Source organism: Candoia aspera, chromosome 3 (assembly GCF_035149785.1).
Source record: "Candoia aspera isolate rCanAsp1 chromosome 3, rCanAsp1.hap2, whole genome shotgun sequence".
Classification (NCBI taxonomy): Eukaryota; Metazoa; Chordata; class Lepidosauria; order Squamata; family Boidae; genus Candoia; species Candoia aspera.
In genome coordinates, this window is record NC_086155.1 from 188,357,999 (window position 1) to 188,375,369 (window position 17,371).

A 17,371-nucleotide genomic window follows, 5' to 3' on the forward strand; every position below is an offset into this window, starting at 1 on the left:
TTGCAAAGTCTTAATCTTCATATCAGGCAGCAGAAAATCTTGGCTTGACTATGGGTCTCAGACAGCTGATTTAGGGTGTTGAAAAATGATAGAAAATGTGTTTTTTTTAATTTATTGTTTTTTTCTTGCCAGAAAGAATCTGGGATTTACTGCTCAACTATATAGTAACTCTTAAGAAGCATTGTGCCTCTGAATACTGAGGAACGTTGTGCCTGCTTGTTACATCCCAAAGGCATTGTAATGGTTTACTCTGTTGGAATTATCAGGGGTCAACTCAGCATTGTCTCACAAGCATAGTAAGTGGGTTTCTCTGGTAAACTTGTCTCTACTGTGCTTGTGAGATGTCACATGGGTCACCTGACTTCCTCTTCCTCCTCCTTTTTGGGCTTGGGGATTAACAGTCTCCATTAGTTCATGGGCAGACATGCAAGCAGGGGGGTTGTAGAACGCAGCTCCTCGCCCTTTCTGTTCCACATAGAAAGTGTCTCCAAAGAACCAGTGATGATTAAGTGCTTTCTACTATGAAACTACCTGTATCCAGATCTACTGAATAAAAGTAAGCTATCTCTATTTTCCTTCATCTAACTACAGTGTGAAGACTGAATTTATTTTCTGACTGTAATTAAGCTTAATGTGTAAGTTCCTTTTTTGGTTCACGCTTCTACTCTGCAAGATTGCTGTTAGCTGCTTGGAGTTCTTTTATTAATCTTTAAAAACCCCATATTCAGCTTTTCCATTGCTGGAAAAGGCAGATGAAGATGTCATGAAATTTCCACTGGATCTGAAATGCTCTGAGTTCTTGGGTCATGAGCCCATTATCCAACACATGTGAAGTGGTATTTGCAAGTGTTGGAATATTTTTCTTATATTTTTACAATAAGAAAAGATTGTATAGGAAAGATAGTAATGCTGGTTCCTGTCAGTATAAACAAGTGAATATATCATGCAGCAAAATCTATGTAGAGGAAGACATGTAAGGTATAGAAAAACACATGTATAGGCAATATAAATGCCCATTGTTTTAGCTCCAGATGAAGAGACATCTGTTTAACTATAAATAAGGAAGTGTGCCATAACTTTAAGGTAAGGAAACATGTGTTTTAGCGAAGGAAGGATGGATGGATTGTACAGAAGGAGGATGTTCATTTTAATAAGCTAACATATTTCATTCCATTGATGATTGGCTAAATTTTTAAACTAAAATTCCTATTAAAAGGGAATGGAAAGGCAGTCCATTTGCAGCCACCCATCCAAAGCTACCTAACAACTTTGGGTGAATAAATATATTTGACCTCCACTGATCATCTGGTGATTTTTATTAAAATCCCAGCTTGGGAAATGAAGGAGTCTCATCCTTCTGATACAAGCATTTAAGAATCAGCCAAAAGTTTCACTGAAATTCAAATCCTTTATTTTAACCAGATTACTTTTACTACTCCACTCTGTATGTCTTAACACATCTGACTGTATACTGTTGTAGTGAGAACTACTGTTTGTTGTGTTCTAACCCTTCAGTCTAATCCAGCACAACTCTTTATATTTCAGTGCATGGAAAGCATGGTCTGCCATTGCATTAAGTCCCTTCTCTAGCATTCATTTACCTATTAATGTCTCACATTTTCACAAAAAATAGGCAAAATAGCTGTAGAGGGCATAGGGAGCGACCTTGAAGGGCGGGAGGAAGAGCCACTACCAAGGCAAAAATCACACAAGCATGACATGAGTCCATTCCAATAAATCTATTTGAGCAAATTTCTCAGATGGGCCCCTCCCTAATTCACACGAAGATAAAGTGAGGGATTTATTTATTTTATTAAATTTATATATTGCCCATCTCACTATAAAAGTGACTCTGGGCAGGATGAGGGAAGCACATTCAGACTTGAAAGACTATGTTACTTTAGTGGTTACAATAAAAGTACCTCTAGCCCTATATGGTACTGGTTTCTTAGTCAGGTCTACCTTATAGCTAGCTCATCATGAAATCATCAGTTCATCATGAAATCCATGCACATAATGTAAGATTCAAATATACCTTGTGGCAGAGGCAAGATCCTGAAGAGAAGAGTTGGCAGACACAGTCGCCTGAGGCGACGAGGTCGGAAGAAGTGGCTGGGAGGAGAGAACGGTTGTCACTGACAACCTGTTCTTGATGAGGGAGCCTTTTAAGTGTTAGACTTTCCCGCCATTTGCGACGGGGAGCCAATCGCCTTTCGAGCTCTTGAGCTCTCTTCACTGCCCTCCACTGCCGAGCGCTGATTGGCTGCTGAGTCTCTTCATCAGAGACTCCACCAATCAGCGGCTCTGAAGGCTCTTTGGTCTTCGCCCCTTCACTGACTGTCATCTGGATCTCTTCCTCCACACTGTCTTCAGAGACCTCAGACTCCATCTTTACATCCAGTGGCATAACAATAACCAGCTTGGGCTTCATTTCTCTTCTGAGAAATAAGAATGAAGAAGTCAGACTTGTTCTCACCATCATCCATTATGGCTTCACCATTTCTTTCTTGCAATGGACTTAATGCCTTTTTTGGCTTTCCTTTTACTTCCAACATATCTTTTTATGGTTGTTTTTGTTATCTTTTGCAAGACTCTGTTCTTTCTGAACTTCAGCCTCTTGTTATAGTTCAGCTTAGTTTAATAGACTGATGGACTTTTTCTGATTTCCTGTATTGATAAAATACCATTTCTTGCTTGGAATTACCAACTTCACGTATCTGGAGGGCACCAGCTTGGAGAAAGCTTGGTAAAGTAAAGCTTTAAAAACCAAGGAGAACAAAGGTAAACTTTAGAACTAACTATAGATCAACAGCAGGCAATTATCCTTGTAGTAATGAGATAATGCCCAAATCTCTTTTCACGGTTATACACCTAAGTAAGTATTCCTAGAAAAATAGTTGATGTAGATGTTAAAGTAGCCAAACATTTTTTTTAAGATATTAAGACTGAAATGGTATTGTTCTCAAATTAGAGCTTGCTAAATCTTACTAAAGAACTTTCCAGCAGCGAGGCAACTAACTTGTAAAAGTGCTGGCAAATTAATCCTGTTTATATCTTATCATCTATGGATGTACCATGATGTAGCATATAGTTTTTCAAATGGCTATCCTACAAATAACTAGTGGTCTGTGCTCAAGGAAGTTTTATAAAGTTTTAGAAATCTCCAAAACCTGTTTATGCTATCTAAAACTGATCACTATATATGGGTTGATTTTCTGAGAAGCACAGACATTTATTAAAAATGCTTCCGCTCAACAGAATATTCTGTTAACAAGTGCCACCATGCCATGATTTCCCACTGAGATAATCAACTATTTAACTAAAAAAAGGCAGTTAGTACAGTTTCTCTTGCGTGTGCTCCAAAGTCTGGTTCTGTTCCTTCATGTACCAGTTACTACTGCCACCCAGAGTCACTAATCTGAGATGGGCAGCAATATAAACTGAATAAATAAATCTATCAGCCATGTTTTTCTCTAGCAGCGACCATTCTTGAGAAGTATTCTGCATGCTTTGACACACGGCCCAATGGTTACTTCTGGATTTGACCGTTGCAATCTCCTTTATGTGAGTCTATCTCAGAATTGGACTTCCCCACTTTTCCCTCAGGGAGGGGCATCCTTTTAATTTTTTTAAAAAACATGCACATTTGGCCTTGAGGAATATAGCCTGTGGTACACAGTCATCAAGATGGTGCAGGGCTGAAATGTGAAGCCCATTTTAGAGTTGAGGGGGATTCTAATGCAAATCTCAGTATTTATCCCAATTTACCTAAAAGAAAAAACAATTGGATTTTAAATTAATTAACATTAAATTTTAAAAATCCAGTGCAATTGTCCTTTACCTTCCACACTTTGGCGGCTCAAATCGCCTTGGAGATTTCTCCTCCCCACAAAATGTATGCGTGTGAGACATTGTGTACGTGTGCCAGAAGCCACTCTCCAAAAAAGGATGAGGCTAGATTGAAAACCAGTATTGAGTAATTGCAGATTAAATTTAATTGTAAGACAGTGTACATCATCTATAAAATGTATTGATCCCTGGCTCAGGCAGGCAGGGAGCTTCCATGATTGAGGGTGGAATAGAACCTGTCTCCCTCCAAGTCCCACATCTTCAGTATTGCACCACAGGGGCTCATATAGAATTGTGCTAAATATTTGAAGATAGTGCTTTGCAAAAGCTTTTACAGCGCTAAATAGAGTTGATGGTCATTAGTGCACCAGCACCTTAGCAAGTGATATTAATTGCCTGAAAGACAACCTGTGAATTGGAGACCTGTAGGCTAGATTGGGAGGTTTAAAAAAAAAAACCATCTGAAAGAAGGCAATGGCAAAGTATTGTTGCCAAAAAAATTACATGGATGTGTCCATGAAGTTCACCAAGAGTCAAACTTGACTTGAAAGAGACTTAATTTAGTTCAGCATGTTTCTGTGTGAGATGTTGTATGAAGAACATCTCCAAAGATAATGCTGATTCTTTTTTTTTGTTTTTTACAAAGGTATAAAAGCTCAACCATTTTCAGTGCACGTTATCTAGTTTCACTGGTTTTGCAATAGAATATCTAAACAGAACAAACAGATTTTGTTTTAAATTAAGAATTACAAGAAATTTCCAATTGAGGATGACCATATTTTAGGGTATGCAATGAAAGTGTGTTAAGGTATCAAAATGCTCTACAACTGCCAACAGGTACTAGAAAAGTTACACTGTTAAGCCTTCTCCATCGTGATCTTTAAAAATACTTATGACTTTGTGGTTGCTAACATTGTTTAATGATCTTTGAGTAAAGCCTGAGGCATTTCAATCTGGGTAGTGACCACTTTGAAAGCCACCAGACAAAAAGAAATGGCAGAATTAGCATCACTGCAAAAGGTTCAGTCCCCCTCTACCCCTGAATAGACATTCTGCCCTATTTCATTTTTATTCTGTTAAACATATATCCTGCCTTTCTAGAATCTCAAAGCAGCTTGCCATAGCAACCATCCAGTGAAGTTGGTTGGGTTGAGCAAGAGTGACCGGCTCAGTTATCCAGTGAATTTCCATGGGGGATTTAAACCTAGTTATCTCCAGTCTTAGCCCGACACTTTAATCACTACATCACGCTAGCTGAGAACCCAGACTAAGTGTTTAGACACTTTTTCAACATATTGGCTTACTTGGAAGGGAAAAAACGCTTTCCCTATTATCCAGAAGAGAAGGTAGCTCTGTAAACAACTTGTAGACAAAAACCTTTTCTTATTGTAATGAAACATAGAATGTGGAAAATCCAAATTATGACTGTAGAAGATACGAGTCTATTGCTACAATTAAGTGCTTTCAGAGGCTTAAACACCTTATTTTGCCTATCTGATCAAACTGATTTCTATTTGGGAGTAAAGCATTTATTTTTATCCATGCTCTCTCTACTGGTATTGATATTGCTTGGGGAAAAAATGATACAAGAAATCCAACAGCCTAAAAGAACTAGTTGGACTTAGTAAGTTAGATAGCCTACTGATGATATGAGGTATACAGGGCTACTTTTTAAGATTATTTAATAAATACAGTTCATCTAGGATACTACCACTAAACTGTTTGACTAGGAATTGGAAGATAACACAAATTTCATCAGCAACAACATGCTTTATTGGTGCCTGGCCTGCTGCTTTGAACAATTCAAGTGTTGGTTTATCTATAAAGCATAACAAAACTTAGTATATAGTATCTAAAGAATTACCCACAAATTAGCTTGATGATTGATCTTCAGCTGCCTCCATCTTCTGGATTGTATACATGTAACAGGAACTGAATGGCAGCACCCACGCTATCCCTGACAGGTAGTAATATTGACACATACACTCAGTTATACATACATAGTGCTTAGCAACCAGATTAAATGAGGGTTTTTAATTGTTTACAAATCTGCATAGGTTTCACCATTTCAAATGTTTCTTGCAAAAACAAAAAGCTGGTTGATCAAAAGACAGTGGCCCTAATTAACAGATGTACAGACTAACTTTGCTTTCTTTCAAATTAACATTTGTCTGAAATGCTAAAATGTGGGCAAGATAAAGTAAAAAATTCTGAATGTACAAAGATTTGTTGGGACACATAAATAAGCTGTAGGGCTCATCATTTCTTGTGCTTATTGTTTGCATTGGTTTCACAATGGATGACTATCAGCTACCAAAATACATCTTTACAAAACCAAGGATCCATGGATCAAGAGAGTTCCAAAGGAATTCACAGGGTTATCATAGCAACTCAATTGTCATAATTTCACCAAGCCCAATCAGTTCAGTAGCTTCTGAGGAAAAGAAAGTAAACCAACATTCAGCTTTTAAAAGAACAGGATTATCAAAAGTTAGGGAAATTAAACGCACTATTGGAAAGCTTTCCTATCACTTTTCTTGCCATACATTTAAAAGAAACTAATTTAAGCCACACAGTAATGCGGTGTACAATTTTAATAAGCATTTCTTATTAAAAGCTTGATAATGTTCAAATATACAGAGAAAAGCTATTTATATAGCTACATATACATCTTGAGTCAATGACTACAACATAAATCATTCTAGCTTTCCCCTTGGCATTAGAGTATCAGCAAAGTGTTGTTTGTGTACATGTGTATTTATGTGTGTGTGCATGTGTATGTGTGTATATCTACACACACACACACAAGCTACTGTATAGGCCTTGTGAACTTTAGTAATTTATTCTGCTGTGACTGTTGTAAAACAATTGTGTTATATACAGAGCTATACATATAACATAGGGATATGCTAGATATACACAGGATATATATAACAATATTTTACAATATACACAGCCTTTCCTAAAAGGGCTTTGGAGAATATTAACTTTATTATGCCTCAACTCTTCTGTGAGGTAGGTAGCTTTTTTTTTTAAATTACAGAATGCAAGAGGCTCAGACATTAAGAAACTTGCTATAAGCCAGTAGCAAATTCAGAAACAGAACCTGAATTCTATGCCAAACATGAAAAACTCCATCCTTATCCTTAAAAGCGCTGTCATTGGGGAATAATGATTTCATCGAAATGTGCAAGGGGAAAAATTAAAGCACCTGCTGTTTAATTTTTTAAACTGAGTAAGCCTGGCACAGTCAGCTTTTAACAGAACAGTCTTCAGTCTCCTTACTACTAGGAGGTTACAGTTAGGATTTACACAGCTGCAGTGCCTGCCAAAATGATAGATGCTCTACAGAAGCAGGATGCTGTTTTCAAGCTAAGGCAGAAAGAGGCATGAAAGTTGTTGGCATAGAGGAAGAGAAGAGGTGGTCCACTGGCAGAAATTCAGGCAAGTTCTTAACGATGTGCAATTTCCCCCCTGCCAAAACCCCACAGAAAAGAAGACTTAAATTAACAAATCATTATAAAGAATTCCTGACTAATATCTAGTATGAGACGGTAAGTGTGAAATAACAAAGAATCTTCCCCTTTCCTACAATATACTGAAATATTATGCACTAAAATGCTTTAATAAAAAAAGCATTCTGTATGTGCACCACTATGCATTTGGCAAACATTTTTGTGCTAACTGAACAAGCTGTATTTGATGAAAAGATTATACTTCGTTGGATCAGGCCATTTTAAATTTTCTGCTAACTGTAAAATGCAGCCTGGACTGCTTCTGTTTTAATTGAAGAGGAAGAAAAGTTTTATTCACTTACAAGGAACTTAATTGATAACTGTGGTGTGCAGTGGCAACTAAAAATATACAGGTCACATAAATAAAAACTATTTTTTCAGTATGACTTTGTAATTTATTAAAAACTGTAACAAGATACTTAAAAAAGGCTAGATACAAAAGTAGTTAAGCTGCTCACGAACATTAAATTTCTTCAAAATGTACCTTCAAATAATCATGATCTTATAAACATTTTACAGTTACCAGGTAGTGCCCAGGCTGAAAATTTAACCAGCTTGAGACACAGCAGAACAAGGGTCCAGATTTGAGCTGGAGGTATAAACCTCCTAACTGACTGCTCAAAGAAAGAGGGATACAAAATGTTGATTGTAAACGATTAAATACTGTGCATTGGCTTCCTTCTTACATACAAAAAGATTCTCACTAAGGTTATACAGACTACATGCAAAACATTAATGGTGGTATTTATTGTGCCAGAGTCCAGTGCAAGCAGACAAAATTGCAATGGCAGTGGTTTTTGTAAGCAAACGTGAATGATTTCAACTCTTAGCTCTAACTGGCAAGAACTTTTTACAAGTTCAATATACATGATGCACAACTGCAGCCAACCACAAACTTAAACACCATTAAAAAAAATTAAAATAAACCACATAACATACTTCATCTTTTATTTTGAAATTTCCTATTCCCTCTATACAAGCACCTTTGCTGAAACACTTTCCACAAAGGCAGCAGTGAATTTTTTTAAAGAACATTTGACATATTTTCACCCCTTTTGCAAAAAGCTAAATCACAGTGTAATTCATATTGTTCTGCTGTCATCTTTGGCTGGGATTTGGCCAAGAAGTTAATGACTAGCAAATGATCACAATCTAACATTGCCAGTGCTTCTTCAGCCCTTAGGTTGCAAACTTTGCTTGGGAATGTTGCATTTCATCATTGCAGTACCAGCAACAGGGAGCATGACAGCATTAACTTTCATAAACTTTTATAGACAAATGGAAACTCTACAAAAAATCTAGCTAGTAATAATTATACAGCAATACACACTTTTTTTTAATAGTCTACACAAAACCAAAATTTTTGGTCTTAATGGCGAGTAGCAACTTCTGTTTAAGAATCTGTTTAGAAGAATAAAGTGGAACATAAAGGCGAGATATACATGTGTTTGCTGTAGGAAGGTGTTGATCATCTGGTGGTCTAATTGTGATGGATGGCATCGGCTGAAATCCTTCTTCACTAGCAGGTAATGATGGGCTAGATGTCCAAAAGTAAACCTAAGGGCCATAAAAAAATCTTGTTAACCCTTCAGTAAACAAATTCATACACAATTCTGATATTAATCATACTAAACATGATTAAGAAATATAAAAAGAAAGATAGCATCTTGAAAACAACACTCAGAATTTAATTTGGACAGCTTTTCATCTCACTTTTTGTCCATCTGATTTCTTTCCTTTTTTTTAAATAAATTTTTTTATTAAAGTTTAAAAATACAAAGGTAAAAAACTAATAACTTAAGAAAAATATAAAAATATAAAAATGTGCAGAGAAAAAGAAGAAGAAAGAAATATACCTATCAATTTCTTAATATGTTTAATTTTTAACAAAGATTTGTGTCAATTTTTAACAAAGATTTGCGTCAATCCCTTTGCTGGTGAACACTCAACTCCATTACACAGGTAATATTCAAGTGAAAATGCCACAGGTGGGCTGTGTGTATTTTTCTACCCACTGTGTTTTTTATGTTGATTAGAGGTTTCATTAGAGGTATTTAGGACTCTTACCAGGCTTACACATTTCCATAATTTAAGTTAAATGTACTTAAAACTGGAACTATAGGAACTATATTAGGAATGAGACCCATCATTTCATCAAAGCTCCTTAGGATGTGATTGTTAACTTTTGATTTCCACAAGGGAATTTGTGTTTATATGGTGAATGCAGAACATTCTAGCAAATTTACTGCCACACTCCACTATTAATTTTATGTGAGCAACAAAAAGTAATCTCTAGAGACTTGGCCCGGGCTAAATACAAAAACTGGAATCAAAACAACTACTTTCTAAGTATTTTCAAGGACTACATGATTGGTATTTACACTTTTTTCACTTTCCATGGAAAATTCCATGTCATATCACAAAGTGCTTTTCAAATTCCCTCACTTTCAAAAGAGTTTGTAATGCAATCTTAGGACCTCATATTGAAGAAATCCCAAATCCAAAGAGTGTATGTAATCCAGGCCAAAATGAGAAAAAAATCTGGATAATAATAAGTAAGTGGGGATTGTATTATTTTTTTTTAACTTTTCAAAGCATTAAAGGAAATTAACAATTAGATACTCAAAAGGTATGAATTAGCCCCAAGGAAAAGAAATAATGCTTACGAGATCTTGCCTTTCAGTCATACTCATCTTCTCTACTATGGACCAAAACCATCGTTTAAACTGCAAAAGTTTCTCAGCATTTTCTCCTATTAAAAATGAAATAAAGTAATATTAAAAGCAGATAGGCCATAGCATTACCACTCAGAGTCCCCCTTTTGGGAGAGATGGTAATAGAAATTCGAAAAATAAATAAATAACTTTAAAAAGCAAGTGAACTTACAGAAATACTTGAAATACACTAACCATATTAAATACTAGTACAATAGTATGATTCAATAGCACTCCTTTTTAGTTGGTCAGTAATACAATGTTCACTATAAAATTACACTTCTGCATTAAGCAAGTGATCAAGTCTCAATTAATTAAAAAAATCCAAAAATTGTATCTGAAAGAAATAACCTGAACTATCATTTTTTAATCTGTGAAGAAGCTTCCCAGCAGGCACAGGATAAATACAACCAAGAAGCACTGCTGTACGGATTATACACAACTGTTTCCATCTCCCAGAAGAATGGACTCTACTGACAGAACATTCCCACTAGGTCCCTTTCACATCTACTCTAGAAGAATGAGATAGGCCTGCTTATGCAATATTGGATAACCCCATATAACTTATAAAAAGATTTTATTTTTTAATCAGTATACAAATAAGCTGATCAGAATTTTATTATGGTGCAACTTGTAATCAAAGCTATATTATACCTGACTCATCATTGAAAGAAGTAAAGCTGATTAGCATTTGCACATTAACTTCACCACAGCCATTGACTAGAAGCCTGAAATCTTCTGCTGTCAAGTCTTCTAAGGAATTCTTTGGGAGTACATCCAAAAGACCCTTCCTCATTGCCTGAAAAAGCAACAATAAATACAACTTCTGCACTCAAATCATACTGGCGGGTTACAACACAACTGAAGATTCCTTGCTGTGATGCACAAGTCTTGCCATGTTCTTGTCATGTTCCAAGAACTGCAGCAACACCACCCCAGAAAAATCCCTTGCTTCACCTCATCCAAACCTGGAGGTAAAATGGATGGGGGTGATTTCCTATGGGTACTTATATAAAGATATTATTCTATGTTTCTGAATCAAGGGAACAAGCTTGGAATTGTCCCGAGCCTAAGCAGAGCTACTCTGTGAAGTCTGGCTCATAACAGAAGAAGAATATTAACTATCACAAGTTTTGGTTCAGCGATCAAGGCCAATCAACATTTAACTGAAAATGAGCACAATTTTTTTGTGCAAAGTTTCTGCAGAAACAGAATAGCACAAAAATTAAGCAGAATCAAATGAAAAACTAAGTGAAACCAAAATTGATAGATTTGCTCACCCTTATTCATAACCAGATGGGGGGAAGAACTGTCTTTTAAGCTAATTCTAAATTTCACACAGGTCTAATGTTTCTGATACTGAGAGAAGTATTAAACATTTTCTGAATGTTTTATGAAACAGTATTTCATGGATGACTCAAAAGTTGTTATCTATTCATTCCACAAAATATTTCTTTACAGATTACAGAACAGTACTAAGAAAACATTGTAAAAACTCAGTGTCTTTCCAATGCGTCAAATTCCAAGAATAATTTCACACCACTTACGTGTAGAGGTTGTTCTGCAACTACTAGCATTCTGTGTTCTGCATATTTACGGACATATTCATACACATTTTGAGGGGTGACTGGTATATTTACACCATTAGAAATAAGTTCAACCTAAAAAAAAAAAAAAATCATTTCTTAAACCTTATTAAAGGCTTCACAACCATCACTTAATCATAACTCCTCTTATTCTTGCTTTTCATTATATTTACCACTGACACTACTAAAGTATCTACAGATGTTCAGTAAATATTAAAAGAGACCCTGGGTAAGTAACATTAAACACAGTAATTTGTGCCTACCTGTCCTCCACCTTCCTCTTTGCACAGATCTATTGCAAAAGCTAAGTCCATTGCTGCAAAGACAGCATCAGCATCTGTACTTTGGGAAGCGAGGATGAGTTGCCGTAAACTCTCATACATAACCGGATCAAAAAAGGCAAAATCATGCCAGTTAACCTGAAAATATAAAATAATCATGAAACATTTACTCATGTTTCATTGCATAAGTAGTACAGTGAAGCTTATTGTTAGAAATTTTGTAAGGTTTTACAACTAGCATTCCTGTATCTATTTTAAGAATAGCGCTCTCATTTCCACTATTTGATCAAGAAAAGTTTGGCCTTGTTCACGGACAATAATCTATTGTTAATATTCATGATTTAATGGACATTACAATGAGGGTTATGCTTGCACAATCCATATCTGGCCTTTTATAATGCCTTAAATTATAGGTTCCTATTACATCCCAACTAAAAAAACATGTTTTAAATAAACCACAATATGAGCACAAAAGTTGAAGGGAATATATGGACATGGGTTAGTTTTCAGGATCATCATTACATCTGATCTGGGCTTATGGCCAAGATTTGTGACCTCCAGCAAAACAAAATAGAAATTCTAGTTTGTTTTGAAAATAGTGGCTTATTTTAGTTATTTGATAAAACTGCTGTTTAGGGGATTAGGAATGAAAGGCTTAGGAGACAGACTATAATAATCTCATTTAAAAAATCACTTGATAACATATTTGTAGGTTAGCATTATATCCAGCATGGAGCTTTTTGAAATATTCTTACCTTTTCTGGATAGAGTATCTGACAGTAAGGAAGGGAGCAAACATTTTAAACAGAAGGGTGGAGGCCATGGGGACAATGCCCGTTCTGGCAGGCCCTACATTTTTAACTGAGCACAAATTTCATCAAATAATGCAGCAGCCCTATGCTTAATCACTAAGACGTGCTTACCTTTCTGCCAAGAAGAACTTTTATTACATGTCGATTTAACGTGATTGGACATAGTTCATTTTGCAGCAAGCACAATCCTAGAATTCTGAAAATCAGTAGAAAGCAGTTAATATTTTAACAGAAAATTTCTACCAATATCTAAATAGGAGCATTAAAAAACAAAAGAGCCATTACATTTTCAAAATTTGGTTGAAAATCCTAATTTTCTTACAGTTATTGCTATATATACATTCTAAATTGCTTTTCTCTCACAAAACAATTCACTTATCAAGAGGACGTTTTACCTGCCAATATTTCTGAAACAATTTAGCCTGGCTTCGGTGTTTTTGCCTGGCCTTGGGGTATAAAAACCGCGTTTTCCAGGTTGATAAAAGAGTGGTGCATTATCATCACCATCATCTGTATCATCTAATTCCATGTCCACAACACTACGACTGGAACCATGTCGTTTTCTATTTTCCTTTTTTAAAAGAAACACACAATAGAAATAAAAATAGTGCTTGCTGTTTCCCTGTTAACAACTGACTTCTTTAGTATTCAACTGTGTATTAAAAATATACAATTCAAAAAGGTGATTTAACCAAACGCTAATGCTAATTTAACAATATACATCTATGAAGTTATCTAACAGTTTCTAAAACATAGACTCTGCTTTAGCTTTGTGTGTGTCATCCCTTAAAGCAAATAAAATTAAAAGTTGAAAAAATAGTATCCTGATTTCTAGATGAGCAAAGAAAAGATTAGGCTTATGTGTGCTTATCAATCCAACAGAAGGAAAGAACAAATGAACCAACAGTAATTTGTAGGGAGGCAGCATGCAAAATATTCTCTGGAATGAAACTAAGAAGAAAAATATTGTCTGAACAAGTTCACTGCATGTCAACCACAGACAACATTTCATCTTAACACAGAATAGGGTTAATCTTATGCCACCTACTTTCCTGGGTTTAAGACTAAGATGAGTAAATACTTCGGACAGAGATAATTTCTGGGCATAGAAACTTGTTACAGGTAGTCCTTGTTTAGCAATTACAATTGGGACAAGCAACTTGATTGTTAAGCGAAGTGGCTAAGTGAAACCACGAGTGTGCTTATAATTTTACTTCAGCTTTCCTTTGCTTTACAGACCAGCAAAGGTTGTAAATGCAAGGATTGATCATAAACTTACTTTTTCATCACCATCGTAACTGTGAAAAGTCAGTAAACGAGGACTACCTGTATGATCAATTTCCAGGACAAAATTGAGACTATAAGTTACAAGAGCAAGTTTTAATAAGAAACTGCAATGTACAGTCTCCTGTTCAGAAATCCAACTGCCATGCCCTTGTGGAACTTGAGAGATTCTTTTATTGTTGTTATTTAATTTGGTAACTCTGGGGATAAATCTTCTTGGTAAACCATTTCCTCTATTTTAGATATTTCAGACATCTTTAAACAGTAAACTAATAAAGATACTGTCTATAGAAGTTTCTTACTTGTACTTTATCAGAAGAATCCAACAAGCCAAGGTCTAGAATGCTGTCAGCTCCATTTTCCCTTTGAAGGAACAAACACCAATTACACTGAGCCAATGTAATCTTTGCAAATACAGATGCTGCTGCTGGAAAGCAGCAGTCACTGGAAACTGCGCTATTCATATTCCACCTAGAATGCATTGAGATCTCTTGGATTCCAACCCATTACTTATCACATCTATAGTACATTCTCCATTTCTTACAGAAATTTCAAAGACCGTACTTAGAATCTCTAAACACAGCACCACTACACAAACTGATGGGCATAGGCACTGGGGGAAGGCAGGAGGACAATAAAACATAAATGTGAACAAATGTTGCCCTTTCTGTACTTGTGTTATAACATTGTACCCACGTACGTAACAGGAAGAACTTGCGTCATAATGTCATAACACACATTTCATCATTTTTGCCTGCTGTGGAAGCTCCTTATGATAGAATAGATCCAAAATTTTGTGCAATATCAGGTATCTTATCCAAAATTTTGGGTGAGTTTTCAGCCATTTGTTTATAAATAAGGGAGTGGCAGGCTAGATACCTTGGCTCCTATAGGTTCTCTTAAGCCAATTGTTGCCATAGCTGAAACTAAAATGCATACTTTGATTCTCATTAATATTAAATTACCTCCCATGTGCAATGATGAGTTCCATAGCTTCATCCACCCTTGCTCGAAGAGAATCTTCACTTGCTAATAGCAAAAGCAGCTGTGCAGGTGATAATTCCAATAGCATGCCTGTAATCTTGCTTGCAAATGCCTGAAAACATATATATTTATACCTTATTTTTCAGTGTTTATATTCTTTTCCTTCTACCTATTATCCTAGATAGGCTATCTGTGTGCTTCCCAATACGTTAAAATTATGGATAGAGAAGCAGAGGATAAATGGGATGGATCTGGGTCCTGGAAATTTCCCTTCCAGACATAAAAAAGGGCAAATCCAGTTTGTAAAATATAATTTATTCTGAATTCAAATTATGTGGAAAATGTGGAAAGATTCTTTTTCAGGGGTACATCCCAATCATAAAGAACACCCCAGTAAGCAAATTAGATTGGACTCAGAACAAATTCTATTCCAGCCTTGGATTTTTTCTTATTATTTTTTTCTATCAGTGCTTTCTATGTTTAGATTTGTTTTGTTTCCAGTTTCAGTTTACAGCCATCCTTCTCAGCCCTTCTGAATTTTTGTGCAGCAATAATTACACAATTCCCTTCAGCTTTCCAAATGGAGCCTTTTCCGAGTATAGGTGTCACAGTGACAATGCTAGGTTAAGATTCTACCTATGGCAGTCCATTCTCCCTTCTTATGCACCCCAATGTTCACAAGATCCATGCTAACCCAGAAATTAGCTTTAGTATGAGGCTTTTTCAAGCTTAATAGCCATCATCCTGGCATACAGAAGAAAGGATGGCAGGTAGGTAGGTGTGGGAGTGAGTGCGCCTAACCACTCTGGTTGGGCCTTGCCCAGAGGAGCCATGCGATCCCTAGACGTGACTCACAGGACAACGGAGTCCTTGCATTGAATGCTGTACTCATTATTAATAAACAGGGCTCCTCCAAATGTGGATCTTTTTTCATACATAGGAATTGCTTTCTTTAGAAGAATGAATAGGTCTAAAATGTATTATTTATAAGGTAGTTGTATACAGCCAATCAATCAATTCTGCTACAGGTTGTGGCATAAAGTTAAGTCTTGTTATCACAGCACGTTCAAGACCGATGGCAATAAACAGATTACAAAACATTCCAGGAAAAACAAGGCAAAACAGAACATGTTAGAATAGTTTGTAAAAGACAAAGCCCCCCCCCCCCCAAGTAGAGAGACTCATAGACAAGGCTCACAGGTTGCATTGCTTGTACACGGGGGTAAAGTCTTTCACCAAGGGCCTGTCGATGTGCTGGAAGAGGATCAGGATCATCACTAGGATTCCCTTCAGATGCAGGTCGAAAAGGTCTGGTGTCAATGGACAGCTGCCTTCTGAAATCCCTTAAAAAACAAACACGCTTTATCAGAAATTATTGTTGGTCTACATACGACCAAGAAAGTATATTGTGGGACTGTGTTCCAGAAAAAAAAGGGGGGGCTTCTGTTCTATTAAAGGGATAGGAAGTCAGCCTCTGTTCCACCTTTTGTTTGTATGCCAATATAAGGCAGTACTTCCTGTTTATTTGTTTTAATTGTTTTGAGTCCTTGATTCTGTAAAACATTTTAGAGATGTATACTGTCATGAGTAAGGATGGCGAGCAGGGGGCTCCCATCCAGACTGTCAAGCGCATGCGTAGCACTGAGGAATTGTTCAGCCATTCAAAGAGACACAGATCGGGACCGCCTTAACCCTTGGGGGTTATATGTCTGGGTTTTTCCCACGCTTCTTCAGTTTGTTAGGATTCCTGTTAAGTACTAGCAATAAATATTAGAGACCAGTTCATTGTCTCAGTGTGTTTCCTGGTTGTTAGGACATATACCCTGCTCTTAAGTATGATTCCCTATAACTAGAAATTTACACCAGAAAATTCTCTGAACAAAATTTGTAAGTTAGTGGAACAACTTACCTGTCTCTGTCTCTTCGAGAACCAGTTCGCAGCCCACTACTGTTTCTCCTCATTTCTCTCTCCCGCTCCCTTTCCCGATCTCTCTCCCCTCTGTTCCGTAATCTCTGCATTAGACCTGAAGAGACAGTCAATGTTTGTATACAGTTTTTCCTATAAAAATCGTAACTACTACAAAAAATCATGAATTGTTGAGATCTATCAGTGAGGAAGCAGAATACAAAATTTAGGTTTGGAATCTCAGTTTTATAAAAGATTTAAGAACTGATGCAACCACACTTTTTCATCCAATTTTACTTCCCCACTCCAACCAACATTTTAGAAGACTCTTAAGTCCTCATTCAAAAAATATAATATATTGCAGGAACAAAATGTGAAGTCATGTCAACCCTATTTGAGAATCCTTCTGTGCTTCAAACTAGTATGGAGTCTCAGGCCTT

General features: G+C 36.3%; 1 protein-coding gene across 1 annotated transcript in view; it reads right to left on the reverse strand.

Annotated features, from left to right (window-relative positions):
- Positions 1 to 6,428: 6,428 nt before the first annotated feature.
- The window catches only part of UBR5 (ubiquitin protein ligase E3 component n-recognin 5), a 94,621-nt gene continuing 83,678 nt past the window's right edge, over positions 6,429 to 17,371 (reverse strand). Inside the window, exons 49-59 of the mRNA XM_063299562.1 lie at positions 16,935 to 17,049; positions 16,224 to 16,368; positions 15,007 to 15,137; positions 14,344 to 14,404; positions 13,153 to 13,328; positions 12,869 to 12,953; positions 11,928 to 12,083; positions 11,626 to 11,739; positions 10,733 to 10,877; positions 10,031 to 10,116; positions 6,429 to 8,921 (exon numbers count right to left, since the gene is read on the reverse strand). Coding sequence (XP_063155632.1) covers positions 8,709 to 8,921; positions 10,031 to 10,116; positions 10,733 to 10,877; positions 11,626 to 11,739; positions 11,928 to 12,083; positions 12,869 to 12,953; positions 13,153 to 13,328; positions 14,344 to 14,404; positions 15,007 to 15,137; positions 16,224 to 16,368; positions 16,935 to 17,049 — 1,427 coding nt within the window. The 3' untranslated portion in view covers positions 6,429 to 8,708. The remainder of the gene's footprint in view (positions 8,922 to 10,030; positions 10,117 to 10,732; positions 10,878 to 11,625; positions 11,740 to 11,927; positions 12,084 to 12,868; positions 12,954 to 13,152; positions 13,329 to 14,343; positions 14,405 to 15,006; positions 15,138 to 16,223; positions 16,369 to 16,934; positions 17,050 to 17,371) is intronic.